This window comes from Battus philenor, unplaced genomic scaffold (genome assembly GCF_028537555.1).
Source record: "Battus philenor isolate CCGP_79_NKW_IND1 unplaced genomic scaffold, ilBatPhil1.0.hap1 SCAF_19, whole genome shotgun sequence".
Lineage (NCBI taxonomy): Eukaryota > Metazoa > Arthropoda > Insecta > Lepidoptera > Papilionidae > Battus > Battus philenor.
In genome coordinates, this window is record NW_027181681.1 from 8,795,785 (window position 1) to 8,812,706 (window position 16,922).

The 16,922-nt window shown below is 34.7% G+C and overlaps 1 protein-coding gene across 1 annotated transcript; it reads right to left on the reverse strand.

Annotated features, from left to right (window-relative positions):
• Positions 1–16,084, reverse strand: Jabba (jabba). The gene is made up of 6 exons (XM_068764500.1): positions 15,904–16,084; positions 7,616–7,765; positions 6,787–6,938; positions 5,082–5,294; positions 2,468–2,602; positions 1–345 (listed from the first exon to the last, which is right to left on the reverse strand). Exons 2-6 carry the CDS (start codon positions 7,761–7,763, stop codon positions 1–3), a joined length of 993 nt encoding a protein of 330 aa, XP_068620601.1. The 5' UTR covers positions 7,764–7,765; positions 15,904–16,084.
• Between the last annotated feature and the right edge of the window lie 838 nt (positions 16,085–16,922).

Consider the following 16,922-nt stretch of genomic DNA (forward strand, 5'->3'; position numbering starts at 1 on the left):
TTATTTCAATAAACGCTTACCCACAACTCGCTTAATCTTTGTAGATTGTTGCCTATGTTGAGAATAATTCCTTTCACTTTGAAGCAATAGATCAGTTTCAATCTTTGCAGACACCTCTGATGATGTCGTGTTTATTCGCATTATTTCACTATTTTCACAATCCACAACATATTTATCTCGATCTTCGTGTTTTAATTTGTCTACTTCGTTGGTTGGCTTTGGTACGTCAGTTTCATTTGTGTCATTGAATTGTCTTTTAGCGTTGTCGTTTTGTGTTATCTGATGTTGATCTGCTTCAACCTCATTGTTAGACTGATCGCCGTTTGCACTAGTCGGATTAGTTACCTGCAAATTTAAATTACATGTCTTTGTTTTATTTAAATCAACAGTACAAGGTAGCAAAGTAGGATACCTTTTAAGGATTAATGCTTATTTCTTGTACCCCTTAAACTAGAATCTCATACAATTTACAATATTATTTGCCCAGTGCCATAAAAGTATAAGACACACAAATCATACACGGCCAGAGCTAAAAAAAATACTTCGGGAAGCTTTCACTCAAAAACTGATCAGTCGCTTTGAGGATATTCCGTGGTCTCCGAGATCACCCGACATAGCTCCAACAAATTTTTATAGGGCTACCTCAAAAACTGAGAGTTATACTAATAATCCCCGAACTCTTGTGAATTTAAAAGAAAACATTCGTTGTAAAATCAGTTCACTTGTAAGAAGTTTTTTTTGAACACATTGTTCAACTCTACTGAAGATAATTGAATGACACTGTTTAAAAATGAATGTCGCATTTCTATTTTATCGTTCAATGTTTCTATTAAAACTTCGTGTCAAATGTAACATTTTTATTTAAGTTTCGATAACTTAAATCCAGACACCCTGTACAACAAAGAACAAAATATAACAGGATGCAATAGCAAACACGTAACAAGAGTAAACTGTATGCACTGCACATTTTCTGTTTGTGTACACGTACGTGCGTGCATATATATGTTTATATATATATATATATATATATATATGTATATAGATATAGATAAAGATATATATATAAACATATATATATATATATATATATATATATACATACACACATTTTTATGGATGTTGACTTTGGATTCGTTACCAGCGCGCTCTAGGGAGTATCGTTCTTTTTAGGAATCTTTGTTTAGAAGGTCCACGAGTAGTTGTTACAGATCTTTACATTTTAAATGCTACAGAATGAAATATCTATCTAAATGAAAAATTAACTTAACCATCAATATATAAGTTGTAAAATATTATATCAGTAATAAAAACAAATAAGGAGAATATGTCATTTAAAACCAACGTGAGCCACGTCCAAAAATCTAAGATTTGTTAAAAATCATGGATTGATAATTGGAAACCTTTCTGATAGTGATGCCTACACAATTTTTGTAGGATGTTCGCTCAAAAGCGTCAAGTCTCGATTGGTTGGTATCATATTGCATTATTTTTTCGCTACTTTTGCCAAAAACTCGACTCATATCGTTCCGCAACTACCGTATTCGCCTGATTTGGTTCCGTGCTACTTTTGTCTATTCAGCAAACTTAAAAGGTCACTGGAGTTTTCACACAGTTGAGGAGATAAAAACCGAATTGAAGGCTGTATCGGAAAAAGACTATTACGACTGTTTCAGGGACTAGAAAAGCGTTGGCAAAATGCGTTTTATCGGACGGGAATTACTTAATGAGATAAAATTAATTTGAAAGAACAAAAACAGAATTTCGCTTAGTGCCGCAGAGTGAGCTCTGTGTTTGGCACTAATCGGTGTAACATAACTCCTGAAGATGCCCCGTGGAGGGGTGAAACACGTGTTGAGTGGTTTAATGGTGGCAGTTGTGTAATTTGCATTGTTTGCCGTATACGCATTTATCAGCGGGCTGGCGGGCGGTGCACTTTGTTGCACGACTACCACAGCATGTGTGGAAGTGGCAAAATATTGGTACTTTTCTTACAAAAAAAGAATATACATTTTATAAACAAAATGACGTTACTTTTCAATGACAGCATTTAAATATTCTAATTGTTTTCAATAATAAACAATAAAATTACTTCAAGCGCAGTTCTGGTCCAGCTGGTATTAACGATAAGAGCTTTTTAGCTTCCACACTTGACCCACCTACTATCCATCATATATAACTTATATATAAACGTAACTATGCCACGATCGAAGGTAAGCACACTACATCGTCAAAACATACGGCGTGCCATTCGACACGCCGTAACGATGTAACCATGTGTAACGCTTATATTACTACAATACAAGCATTCCCACATTAACCAAGCGGTTTAAATCATAAATATTACTTTTATTTCAATTAGGATGGAAAACTTTTTTTATTCCGTAAGCTTTATAAATAAAGTGATCATTGTTTATTGTTATAACTATATTGCGTGTAATTGAAGTTGTTTTCTCATAATATGTCTAACCGTATAACTGGAGTCGTCATCGGAGTCCGCTTGCAGGTCCACCATCATTTTCTCAATAAGTCTCTCCATTGATATTTCCACAGTGGACGCACCCGGACTCTTGTCTCGTCCATCGCGTTTATTGCATTTCACTATCTGGAAATATTAAATTTTTTACATATTTTCATGGATATTATGTATTTTTAGTATTCTCTTTTTTTCCAAAGCTTTTAGTACAGTCTAAAACATACCAGTCTAAAGTGTAATTAATAACATTACTATTATTATTTATTACGATTACCGCATATTGGTAGCCTAGCGGAAAGGAAGGACTGAAACTTGAGATCCTACGTAAATGACACTATGCATTAATTATATAGGATTGCAACTATTCACAAATACGTTTTCAGACGATGGCCAGCAGCTTCCTCTGTGTACCATAGCCTGATAAGAAGGGTGGCTACTATGGTATATCCCCCCATATATATCTTTAGAGAAAGCCTATGCCATGTAATATGGTCTATGTGTTAAAGAAGAAGCAGAAGGAAGGAAAATTATTATTTGAAGTGAGGGTCTCACGGTAAATCAGTCCAGCTAAGCTAGTCTAAGTTGGATCTAAATTGAAAATAATGTGGGAATCTAATCATAACTTACATCGTTAATATTCAAAGCATCTAAGTTGATGTTAACTTAGCTTAAGTTAGCCATAGCCTTAATCATTAGCAATACCGGACTTATATCTGATAGCGTCACTAAAGTATTATATATACAGTGCCAAGATTCTCCGGAGATTAAGATAACAATTCTTTTGCGCCTTCGATGCGACCTTTATTTTTTTATCTACTAAGTTTTGATGTAATTGTTCATAAGTAAGACAGGACAACGCTTGTCAGGTAGTAAGTGATTAAAATATTAGCGCTTTTAATAAACATTTGAAGAAACCGTCGTACTCGTGAATCAACATTTAAAATATATTCATCCATCATTTACACCAGGAGTGCGTAACCTTTTTATTGAACGAGTCAATTTTAATTTAAAAAATCTTTGGGGGGCCACATATAAAGTAACACATATTAAAAAATAAGATAACCTTATTTATAGTGAACATTAGATTTAAAAAAGAATAAAGCTGAAAAAGTAGATATTTTACGTATTAATTTAAGTGTAAAACTAAACAAGAAAAGAACACTAAAACGTAATTATTTGAAATTTATAATAAGATGTTTGGCTTTCTTTTTTCGATTTTCGATGCAAGATATTTAGGGTAAGTCGAATGTTGGGATAACTACACATACGAAGCTTTCTAACAGTGTATCACTCAGTCTTGATCGGTGATCATTTTTGATTTGATTAGAGACATTCTATAAAATAAATTCAATTTTGGAATAATACTTGGAGGGCCACATAGGCATGTGTAACGAACCGCGTGTTGCTCATCCCTGATCTATACTAAGACGTCTAGATACGTAATAGTCCTCCTTATGAGAGGCTTCTGTCCCAGCTGTGAATCATTACGAAGCTAATCATGCAGCGTCATTGTTCTAATTTTAAAAAAGCCATACAGATATCGCTTCATGTGTGCGTGAAATTAGTATAAACAGATTAAGTAAATTTTTAAATCAAATACAAACACAGACTGGAATTAAGTAAACGAGGAAAATAATTATTCAATTCTTGTTTAATTATGCACCTCGCTTATATTTTTCCGCAGATACTCTTCACAATGAGGTTGCGAAGTGTTTAAGCAGACACAAGGTCAACATTTAATAGTTTAAATTACCCATGATTTTGTAAATAAATTTGTCACTATCCATAATTTGCTTATTAGCAACTTTATAGATATTCTTTCAATAGTACCTGTCACTTGAGCCTTCATATTTTATTGCATAGTCATGTAATTCCGAAATAGTATTCCGTATGAAAAAGTCATGCGGACTACTTCACATAACATTCTTTTAGTTTATTTAGGATAGACGACCTCTCGCGACTCCTATGTTTCTCTATAAATAAATATTGTTCGTTTATACATGGTAATGCCGTACACGAACCTACATATATTATCGCTACTAGGATTGAAAAAAATCCTCTTATTAACAGACGATAGACTTTAAATAACGCCTTTAGTGAAACATTAACTTTATAAATTTTAAATACTTGGTACTACATGAGTTATTCCCGGATTAAAAAATTTTGGTCTGCCTTTATATGCCTAATATTTTTGCATGCTTTCTTTTTTACATTATTCAGTGAATATTGGTGCTTATTGTGTAATTATTAAGATTTTTGCCTTATTTTTTATACAAATGTTAATTAATCAAAATAAATAAAATTAATATAAAATGATTATAATTGTTGCGCCGTGTGACTGTAGGAACTGTGATATTATTCCCGCATTAGTATAAGCTGTGTAACTTCCATAAAAGAATTTTATAACGTTGCGAATGGAACAAATATATTGTTGACTACATAAAATATGTTTTTATTAAGGATAGGGAGAACACTTTCTAACTCCTATATACCTTAAACACATATCTGCGTCCTTCTTCCACAGAGGCGTCTGCGGGCTGCTGTGTGCATACGCATACATGCGTGAATGAAGTCTAAAAAGTTAAAGAAACATTGCAAAGAGTCTCACCAGAACCTCGTCATTGTTACTGACACGTGTGGTGTTGTTGTTCCCGTAGTTTTGCCCCTGCCTTCGAAAGCACATGGTGAACTCGAAAAGGGACTGCAAGCTGCTGCACCAGGAGCGTGTCGGCTGGGACGGCGTACTGCGTGCACGCATCATCCTGCTGCCTTGGTATTTTAAGGTGCGGATGTAACGACGCTTGCTTTGAATATAGGCGACCTGCAAGCGATACAAGCTATCGTTAATTAAGACAAGCAATTTATATTTATTCTGGCCATAAACACTTTTACATAAAAAAAAGAAGAAAACGTAATATTACACAATTTAGAATTTTTTATTCTTACTGCAATGCTATCCCCAATGATCACACGATGACCGATCTTGCACTGCTTGCACCTAACTACTTCCCGCGATCTGATTATGTCGGCTAGCTCTACGGGCTTGTGGTCCCTACTCGAACACCTTTCTGTTTAATAAAAAGTCATTTGTCGTCGGTTACTTACATAAATATATATAACATTACGTTTCCCCATCAAAAATTTTTGTGATAATAGGGTAATAGGAGAACCGAATTACTGTAATAGTATTATTTAAAGCAATTGTATTTTTTAATAATTTCCATCCAACTTACTAATAGTCGAATGTTTGTATAGCGGACTATTAATAGGTATAATGAAACCTCCTCTGTTTGTATTCGCCCGAAAGTTAAATATTGGAGAAGTAAATATAGCACCTAAGTCCATATCACATATTTTAAAAGAAGACTCGGAACCTGTATAAAATACGCACAGGTTATTATTTAAGCTATCATTAAAATAAAGATTTATGATAAATTTTACAGATCATGGAATACTCTCAACGCCATAATAACTCGAAGTCGTTGAAACGATACATAACTTTGGCAGTGAAGAAATTTCCCATGAATAGAGTGCGTGACTCTATTGATAACTGGCTTCAAAGGTTAAAAGACTATATTAAACCCAATGGAGATAATTTAGAATGGGCTTCATATATATGATGTACTTTGATAGACATATAATTTATATTTTAATTTATTATCACACGTTACAGTAATAAATGTTTTATGTAATAGAATAAAAAAAGAATAAATTATTTTAACAATATTTAGGGCTAGACTATGTGTAGTTTTCGTCTTCGAGTTTCGTTACTAACTGCAATAAATTGAATAAATTCAATGTATTTTATCTTGCGGATAAGATAATAAGATAGTTTCTCTGTAACAGCGTTTGCGTCTAAATATATAAATATATTTGACCTGGTTTACGCTGCTGCCCAAATGGCATTTGCAGACTCCGCGGTTCGATGAGGCAATGCGCTGAGGGCGCTTTCCCTAAACCCTTTTTAAGGCAGCGAAGCTCTCCCTGGAGAACCTCAGATCTAGCCGTTACCTACTACAGTTTTACCAGATCAGACTCAAGGGGCCCCAAGAACCTTGGCATAAGTTGTCACTTCTCGATAATACCCGCTTAGCATTCCAACTCAAGAGCGCTCAGAGGGCCAAACCATCACGAGGTATGTTGCTATTATCTAAGTATTATTACATTTAAAAGTAACGCAGGTGTCTTCACAAGAAAGAAAGATAACTCATTATTAAGTTTAAGTTTTGCGAAGGCTGCGAGCAGCATTATCATCAATAAGCACAACTGTAATGCTGTTAAATTGAGAAAAAAAATTTACAACAGTCACTCACCACATCTGCAGATCTCAATGGAGGCTTCCCTAGTACTAAGTTGATAAGTGATATGGACTCTCTGGTGATCCGAAGGAACACAAGTAAAGATAGAAAGAACACCCAGGGTAGTGGTCGGATCAGTTCAGGCTGTGGACGTTCATCCTGATCCACTGTAACAGAACATATATACACAGTGCTTAAAATTTGTATATTTATATGATAATATCGCGGTTGTCTTGGGGTCCTTTAAGAATAATGCTTAGTACGCCAATTCTGCGTAGATTGGTACAAATTTGATGATTGATGATAGATCATTATCATGTCAGCCAATAGCCCCTTGCAAGGTCTTGCTCAAAGATTGCCACGGTGACCGGCCTAGCGTTGTATTCAACAACTTCCAGCAACCTTGACTTCGGTTCAAGAAGAAGAATAACTACAACATATCCTACACCTCAATCCTATTTGTAACAATCAGCGCTGCAAAGCAATTGAAATGTTGTAAATCCTGATATCTCATTATCATTATTTCAGTGACTTTCAACACGGTCAATACTGGACATGGATCTTCCTATGGATTTCCAATAAGACCCGTTGGAAACAGCCTGTATCCAGCGTCTTCCAACGACTTTAATAATTTGCGTCGGCCCAACTTGTCGGCGGACGTATTATGCTGCGGTTACTAATCCATGGTCTCCAATCCAGATGCTACTCAATGCTAATTTAACTTTCCAAGCCGCTGGGTAGAGTCCAAGGGTTAGTAAAAAAAAACGTACATTTAAGAAGTCATAAAAAACAGTTTTGTTACATCAGACGCATGAGAATTAATAGTATAAAAAAAAAACATTACATGGTGGTGGAACTGCCCACCGTGCGCTCTTCTCGATAGTCCATAGTACACGGTCCACCGCGCGCACCACGTTCTGGCCAAGCCGGTAGCTGACCGCGTATTCCGCCACACATTGCATCATCTCTTGAACGAAATTAACCAACTCCATACCTATTATAAAAATGTTCAATTAATTTCTTTAAGAGTAAGCAGACATTAAAGATATTAAACCTTAATTCTCAGGTTAAACATGAATGTGGTCTCCTATAATAAAGATTGGTCGTCCGGAGACAAAAAAAAAAAAAGCTTTGCTATCGATCACATACTGTTTTCGCCGGCGTCGATAGCTTAATACAAACTCGTGATATCACTGCGTACCAGGCAGTTTTCTTTTTTAGTTATAGAAGCGTTGGTAGAGTTTTTTTAAACTATATTTAGCCCAGCGCTAATGATTTCAGAGGTCCTTTTTCTAATCATACTGTATCAACCCCCGCTTCATCATCTTATCAGGCAATAGACGCCAATCGTAAAGCGCAGGCCTCCCTCAATGATCGCTACAATGATCGACCTTGCGACTTCCCGCGACCTTGACTACAAGACCACGCCGCGTCCACCGACTCGTGGTCGCCACTCAAGAACTTTTTGACCTTAAAGGCGATCAGTTGCATGAACGAGATGCGCTGCTCACTGCACAGACGAACCACGTGGGTGACCTTGATAATTGTGCGGATCCACTAAATCCGATCTCTCAGCGAAGTTCCAAATCTTTGGGCGACTTTGAACCTTGACAAACCAAGCTGAAATCTCCTCTCTGGTGCCAGACACTTCGAAGAGCGTCCGCTAAAGTGACCCAAAAACTTAATGAACTCAGATTCCAATGAAACATATTTAATAAGGTTAATCGTTTATACAAACTATCGATATTCGATCCAGAAATCTGATCTACAGACCGCTGCTCTTATGCAAACAGTTATTTTTATTCTTAATAGTGAAGAAACAAGCACAAACTTCCCCAGAGGTAACAATACGACTACACGCGATTTTATATATTGCTTATGACACCTGCACTTTGTTTTAATTACTTCCTACCAATAAATAACCACACAAAACATGATGTACATATTCATTATAACGATTTATTATGTATTTAAAAAAGTTAATAAACTTAATTTTAACTTGGTAGAGACATTTTAAAAAGACCAGTGTGGTAATTCTTCACACTATTTATTTCAAATACTTTATTGCATTAAGATAAATTCTATCATTAAGCTACCGTTATGTAAACAAGAGATACATTAATAAACAGCAGTCAACAATAACTTCAAATGACAAATTTACCAAGCATATATACCACACAACGGCATAGAACGTAAACAATTCGAAAGTTACCTTATAGCCCAGTCTACGAACAATGTAGTTAAATTAATTTCACTGACAACAAATTAAATATTATTCACAACACATAATATGCGCGCGTTCGACAAATTAAAAAAGGTAGGAGTGTATCGTTATCAACAATTTTCTCTCAATAGGGTTACCATCTAATAAAATACAAAATAAATTGAATTAAAACTAAATTTCAATTCAATGTTATTTTTACAGTGACTACAGTTACACTTCAATAAATCAATGTTATTTAATGAATTAAACTTGCGTCTTTTAATAACTCATGAATATTAACTATATATCAGTGCATGTATTACGTTTGTGAATAGTTCAAAACCGGATTTTGTTCGCAATTTATTTTATAACTTTCGTTATTCCTGTGCAAACAAAACTAAGTTATCTAAAATTTTCTTAGTATGCAATTAGAAAAATACTCACCGTTATTTTCATATAAAAATAAATACTAACACCATGCAATTAGTGTCACAATAAATAAATAAAAAATATTTTTTTTTATCGAATAACACTAAGAAGTTTTCTCATTGAGCGTTTAATAGACACAATTGACACACTAAAGGGCTCAAAGTGCTCTGAACCACTTACCGAATGAAGAACTCGATGCAATAATAGGTTTATCATTTACACATTTCACTGTATCGTATAATTTATTCGGATAGGAGGCAAAGGTTATTTATTTCGATCCTTTTTTTAAAATATGATTATTCTACATTATCATAGAAACATTCGAATTGGTTTTAAAATTAGAGGTTTATATATCCATATCGGTTAGAAATACCCATGACTGATATAGGCAACTTTCTTGTGTCGTTAGAAGAAAAATCTGTATATCAATCATTGCGAATTTCGTTAATAACATTTTTGAAATACATGTACATTTATACAAAATTATTAAATCTTTTCCTCCTGCGCTAATCTACAATCGATTTCTATTGCGTATATAATACATCAAGTAAAGCCACTGCCTTTACACAAAAACTATATTTACATCAACTATATTTATATATGCAGTTTCAAAGTGTCTCTTCAAGTGTTTGGTACAATTTCGGTAAGTTGACTGTCGTTCGCAGGACTTAGCAAATGCTCTGATCTCTTCCCTGGCTGTTGCCATCTTTAGCTGTTCGCAGATTTCATATTTTGTTATCTACCAAGAGATTTCAAATAAATGCATTAAATAATGATCTTATTCATATTAAGTCCTTACTGTGTAAAGACAGCTTGCCATTACTTCACAGTAACCATTGGATACTTTGTATAATTAAAAAAAAATATTTATCTTGAAATTGAATGAATTGTTGATCTTTAAGGTACGCAAGTCAAGCAGGATGGACGATGGGTCGGCAGGACTTATTTTTGCGTGATAGATGAACCGTTACTTGAACATCTGTTATCCTTGCGGTAAGGACAACGTTAAGGTAATAAATATGGTATTCTTACAATAGGAGCAGTATCGTATTTATTTCCGAAAATTTTCTTTTACATTGATACAGAGTTTTCTTAAATTTTCAAAGAGTCACGATAATTTTGTGTGTGAAGTCATCTCTGCTTTATGGTGTACGGGTAACGCCGTAAGAGGAGAATGACGATATTACGATACCATACTCTTATAACCGACACAACCTAGGGAATATGGCACTGGAAATATTGTATTAGTGGAACTCAGTGGTAATAAATTTATCTGCTTACAAATTTCGATTTTTGGCAAAAGAAAAGACGAAGTCCATTTTAAGACGCCAGGAAAGTTTAAGTTTTGCTTAAATTCCCAAAGACTGGTTACATTTGGGGACGTCTACTGTTTCCACTGATGAAGATAGAAAAATTTGTTCTTGCGGTAAATGATCCTGAATATATATGAAACAGCTGTTCTCTTGTTTCACGTTGCAATTAATAAAAACATGGAGGGCACTGGAAGTAGTACGATATCCAAGCCTAAGACGGAAAGCTAAGGTATTGCCCGAACGTCTAACAAAACTAAAGGTCATAATGAGACGGCTAATATTTCTACATTATAAAATCCCAAAAATATCTATAGTGATTTTTTGCCAGTTAGCCCCTATGACTATCATGTTACATTTAATATTAAACGGCAGGATCCTTTCTTTGACTACCTCTAAATTTGTTTATTACACTGGCCCCAAAGTTCTCAACCGTTAGAAATATTAAAGGGGAGAAATACGTGCCCGAACGCATAGACTTATTTACGAAAGCTCTTGCCTCCACCGTCTTTGACAGCGAACGCAGTGCCTGACTCTCCAAGCAAGTGTAAGGCTAAATGTAGTAAGGCTCACTCACATCTTGTGCGTCACTAAAAACGCATTAACGATTCTATCTTCCCTGTGTATGCTAGACAAGCTAGCTTCTGTATTATCTGGATATGATTGGTTGGTAGTTGTCGGTGACTCACTTCCTGATTCCTATCACGGGATCTTTCTTTTTCGGTTTTGGGAGGAAATCTTCCGCGTGTTCACGATACCATCCTCTCTCTGGGGATAGGACAGGGTTATATAGGATTCCTATGAACTAAACCCCCACGGTGCACCCTCTGCACGATGTGAATAACCGCGGTATTTCCCGATCAAGCATCACCATGCTACCATATTCCCTCGCGCTTTGTTATCTTAGATAACCCGTCCCGAAGTATGCATAGTTCACGCTACACCCGAAACCCTCGCCGTGTTCTCACGATGGTTCAAGACCACATCGCTCCATCGTCCGCCTCAGAGTCGCTGAGGGAATTTAGGGCCCCCACCCAAAGCATCTGCCACTCCAAGGGCCCCGTTTCTAGTTGGGCAACATCATTCTACGGAGAACGGCCTCACGGCGTGTTCCTGCAACGACGGTGCCGTCTTCGAGCTTGAATTGTCCTCTGCCGATCCCGTTCGGCGGCTTCCTCCTGCACCATAACGGTTTCGCAGAATAAGGGCACGGTTCTCCACGCCGATGAACCGCAAGCATCGCCGACACGACTGCAGGTAAGGTAAGGTCCTATCCAATCTTCAGAATCCGCCGCTCCACCCCCGGGTATTCCGCCAACATGTGCGAGGCGGAATCGTGAATTGCCCCACACCATCACGTGATCTAAACTAACCTTCGCCCGGGTGCGGTGTGTATTATCATCTAGTATACCTCTTTCTGAGTAGGCAAGTTACCGAGCTGCGGTAACCTGCTGGTTGCCAGCCAGCAAGCTACTGCTAACGATCGCTTCTAACCGCGCAATCACTCTCTATGGGGCCCATTCACAAGATCAGCAAAGACGACCACTCACTCTACGCGGCGCCATATGCCGGATTACATAGCCACTGCCACTACGAATCAGACACCTATGACCATTACCCACTGCTCACGCAGCAGGATGGCTAATGGTCCCGTAGTACTCTGGGACAAACAAGCGAACCAGTAGTTCAAGTTGCGAACCGATTAAAGCGGAATGTGTCTTCAACTGGAATAATAAACGACAGTGAACATGTTCTTATTGAGTATGATACATTCACAAGAGAGCGATTTTTTTTTATAAACTGAAACTTATTTTTGCGAGGATGTCTTAATTTTTAAGAAGATCGCATCGATGTGCCTCAAGCACAGCAATACAAAACTAAGTCTCCAGAATAACGTAGCTTACCCTAAGAGGGTAGAACTAATACAGAGTAAGTAAAGAGGCGGCATTTGCGTCTAATACCTGCGTTAGTATCGCGAAAACACAGTTCAATGAACGTTGCGAGGCGCGGGTTGAGAATGTTATTCTGTTAAGAAGGCAGGATATTCATTGTGATTTAGTTACTAAGAGTGAAGTGTTAATAGTTAGTTGCTCTAACAATATTGGACGCTAAAACAAAAGTAACTTCATTACCTAACGGTCAAAATCGCCTTGTATTGAAACACATTAAAAATTGTATATTATTATAGTATTTCAGATATTATAAATGCAAAATTAATAAGAATAGTGTTAATATATTCAATCAACAACCCTAGCATAACAGCTAATGAGTGCAGAAGCAGACGTAAATATATCGTTTTGACTTCTTTATACCTCTTTGATAATGGGAGCAGCAAAGGGTCATAGGTCGATGCAATCGTGAGGAGATACGCCCGAAGGAGCAAATACAAAATGTAATCAATACAATTCATATGAACAACACACCTTGTTTAGTGACTTTGCGTATACGAATTCTGTTAAATTACTTGGTTATATTTAATTTATTTAGGAAAAAATATATTAATGTGTCCTCTGCTATTGCCAGTAGTGACCCGTTATGGAATTTAAGCAAACAGGCTTTAAAAAAAAACATTTTTTTTTGGCATTTTCAAGTGAGTTTTGATTCTTTGTGTTAGATACCTGAATACGTTCTTTACAGTCACAAAGTGGCACTGTACTCTTACCCCGTTGACAGACGTTCGAGTAAGTACGCGTATCCGTGGCAAGGCGATTTGATTCGTCCGTCTGTCACCTTTGGTACTTTAAAATTGCCCTACAAATTCGACCGATATAAAATTATATTTGAATAGCCGGTCTTCAGTCAGACGTTTGGTGTTACCGCGTGCCATATTGTTTACGGATCCGAAGTTGCTGCGCGTGCGACTCGTTGAGATTATTTTTACTTACTTTTTTTATTTAATATTTAAGTAAATCAATACCTTTTACTTTCGTTTCGACTTGTATCAATGTTTTCCCTAAACTTTAAGAGTCAAATGTACTTCTCTCGGTAAACTTTTAAACTGTGTAAATGCAATAAAACCAATAACGTTTATATTTTAAAATTGATAGTACCCAAAAAGTTGTGACATGTTATTTTTAAACTATTAAAAGAAATAAAATGCGAAACTATTCAACATTTGTTGGTTAAGACGTGTACAAAGTCGCGGGAAATGGCTGGATGCGGGCACCGCAAAACTGATCTTGGTGACGATCTTTGATATAGTCCTATGCTGTTAATTGGAACCTATTGACTAATATGATGAAACAGATGGATATAATGTGTAAACTACTTATACAATAACTTTAAAATTTAATAGTCGTAATGAATTATATTTTACATCAGTGTCAGCTGGGATTTCCCGAGTTGTGTTGGTTTGTTTAATACTAACCCCGACGGAAAGTGAGCGTAGTGTCCTTTGGTTGCGGACACCAGCCCGCAAAGATAAAACAAGACATGATAACAAGTCTCTTTCCCCATTCAAATTGCTTGGACAGACATCTATAAAATGTCATCGCAATGTTCTAACTGGGCGCTAAGCTTCTCCAAAGAGGACCTCAGATGGGTTCACACTCAAAAATCTTTTCAATTAGGTGTCTAAGAACTCTAAATCTCGATTGTATCATATTGTGTCTCAGTCGTCAGTCAGTCAGTCGAAAGTGTACATCACTGTTGTTAAGAAAATTTGTAAATGGCACAAACACTTAAAATAATATATTAGGATGCTGATTTAAAGTGTACACAAAAAAATTATGTATATTGTATAAACAATAACAGGCATTAGTTGTACAACTATCTCAATCTGTTCATGAGGCCAAAGGCCATGTGAAATAATCTACAACATTGAAATTGTATACAGAATTTGCAAGGTAATTACAATTCGAAATTATTTTCTATAATTTAAATGAACATGGAATTGTTTTTGAGTATCATTTAAATTATTTTGTTTTGTGATTTAGAAATGTAATGTAAGTGTTCATTTAAACCTTTTTTTATGTGGACAGAAATTTCTTTATATGCTCTTAAAGGGGTAAGAATGAGTAATGTCAGACTTGCACTAACTAAAATACCCACAAAGTTCCTTCCTCATCACTATATGGCATGAAATCAAGAATCATTTAAAAAATAATAAATCAACCAGTACCACACAATTTCCATCATCATCGGTTCAGCCATAGAACAGACTACTCGATAGAGGCCATAGATTCCCAATAGGACCATTAGGAAGCAGCTTAAATCTAGTATCATCCAATGACTTTAACACACCTATTTAGTAAAAAGAAAATCTATCCTTCACTTTACCTTTATCAAATCAACAATTTTTACAATATATCATATTACTTTTATATGAAGCAAATAAGACAAGCAATGTTAACAAAAATAATTATTTATATATTATAAGAAGGCTTGAATAAGACATTTACCCATCCTTGTGAGAGAGAGATGACAAGCTCTATCTGCAATGCTTAGATATATGCTCTGTAAATTTGTTTCATTTGTCAACTTATTATATATTGTTAAAAACTGATAGTTGTAGCTTGCATATTATCTTAGCCAAAATATTATGACTAAGTAAATATGCATCTATGTTTCTAATCTAATTATAATAATGACATCAATTTTGAATACCAAAAAAATTATCATGTGAAAAGCAAAACTTCACATGTTAAAGATTGTAGTGATTTGACTACAATAGTTACTAGAGTGTCTGACATATTTAAGACTTTTTTTGAATATTACATATAGGTTTAAAGATATTTGAATGCAATGGCATACAATTTATTTAAATAAACTTATCAGTGTAACTCTTTGCCATGATGGTAATGACGCACTTAAACAGTATATATTTATAAAAATTATCAAGTATTCTATTTTTATTACAAATATAATTATAAATTATATGTTGTTTTTTTTATTATATTTAATCTCTAGTCACAAAAATAAATTAGAAATTGATGATTTTTTGTTTTTAGACAATTGAAAACTGATTAATAGAATTTGTAATGAGAAAGTACTTGAATAAAATTAACAATAAATGCATCGATATCTAGTAAAAACGAGTCATGACAACAAATTATGTATCGTAGTTAACCGGCTTTCTAATTTTACACGAAAAACCAAAGTGAAAAAAGTAAACATTTTTTTCACCAATGTATAATGATAAATTCTAAAGTCAAGAACAGCATGTGATAAAATAATAAGGAAATATCTTACTTTCTCGCTTGCCGGGCTGTAAAATTTAAAGTTGAATAATTTGTAATAACTTGTTCTCAGTTAAAAAAATATAAGATATCGTGTAATATTCCATTAAAACACGTAGTGGGGTCAAATATGACAATAGTCCCTAATTATCACAGTATAATAATTCAAATACTTTATTTTAAGCTATCCTAAAAGTGTATATACAAGAAATGACATATTATGTCAAACTGTTCTAACACAACTTGAGTAGAAAATAAACACAAAAAGGATTGTCCCTAAAATTGCCAGCTTATCACTATACTTCTGATTAGTAAGTCTCCCGTCTTTCAATTTGACAGTATCGCAGCAAGCAATCTTTCTGGGATAGCGAGATATGCAAACTTATTTATCAAAATGAATTCAGAAATTATGCTGCACAGGATTTTTCTTATGAGGTAATATTAAGTAATTAATATTTTTATGTAAGTTAAACAACACCTGTATTTAAAAGAAAATATTCGTTACAAAATATTAAAACCTTGATAGGTAACTCTGCTTTATTTTTAATACCTAAAATATTGCGTATTTATCTCTTAAAAATTACCTGCATTAACAAAGAAACGAATTTACATTAAAAACACTCAAAGAATGCAAGAATGCACACAAATTATAGTGATTTACAAGTTATAAAATTACAATGGAAAAGGAATGGTAATATATTTTTGGTTTTAAAAAATTAGCATCAAATAAACCTATTATAAATTAAACGTTATAAAAATACATCGAATTTAAAATTAAATTAAATGTTACCTAAATCAACATCATTAAAAATTTACTAACTCTGCTTTCAATAGACTGATTATATTAAATTTCCTTACAGACAACAAAAAAATTCTTCATAGCACCTTAATGTTAGAAACACTTGCACAGAAAGAAATATTGTGTTACTTGAAGAAATAATATTTATAGCTTATGATGTTGTTATTAAATTTGTACAGAACCAGTTTTATAATTGAATTATCTACTAATTTAATTCTTCGTTAATTTGTTTT

Excerpts from the sequence above, each read along its gene's own strand:
- Jabba (XM_068764500.1), bottom strand. The coding sequence starts at position 7,763 with ATGGAGTTGGTTAATTTCGTTCAAGAGATGATGCAATGTGTGGCGGAA. Across the intron at positions 6,939-7,615 it reads GTGGGCAGTTCCACCACCAT|TGGATCAGGATGAACGTCCA; the intron begins GTAATGTTTTTT and ends GTTCTGTTACAG. Across the intron at positions 2,603-5,081 it reads GTAACAATGACGAGGTTCTG|ATAGTGAAATGCAATAAACG; the intron begins GTGAGACTCTTT and ends TAATATTTCCAG.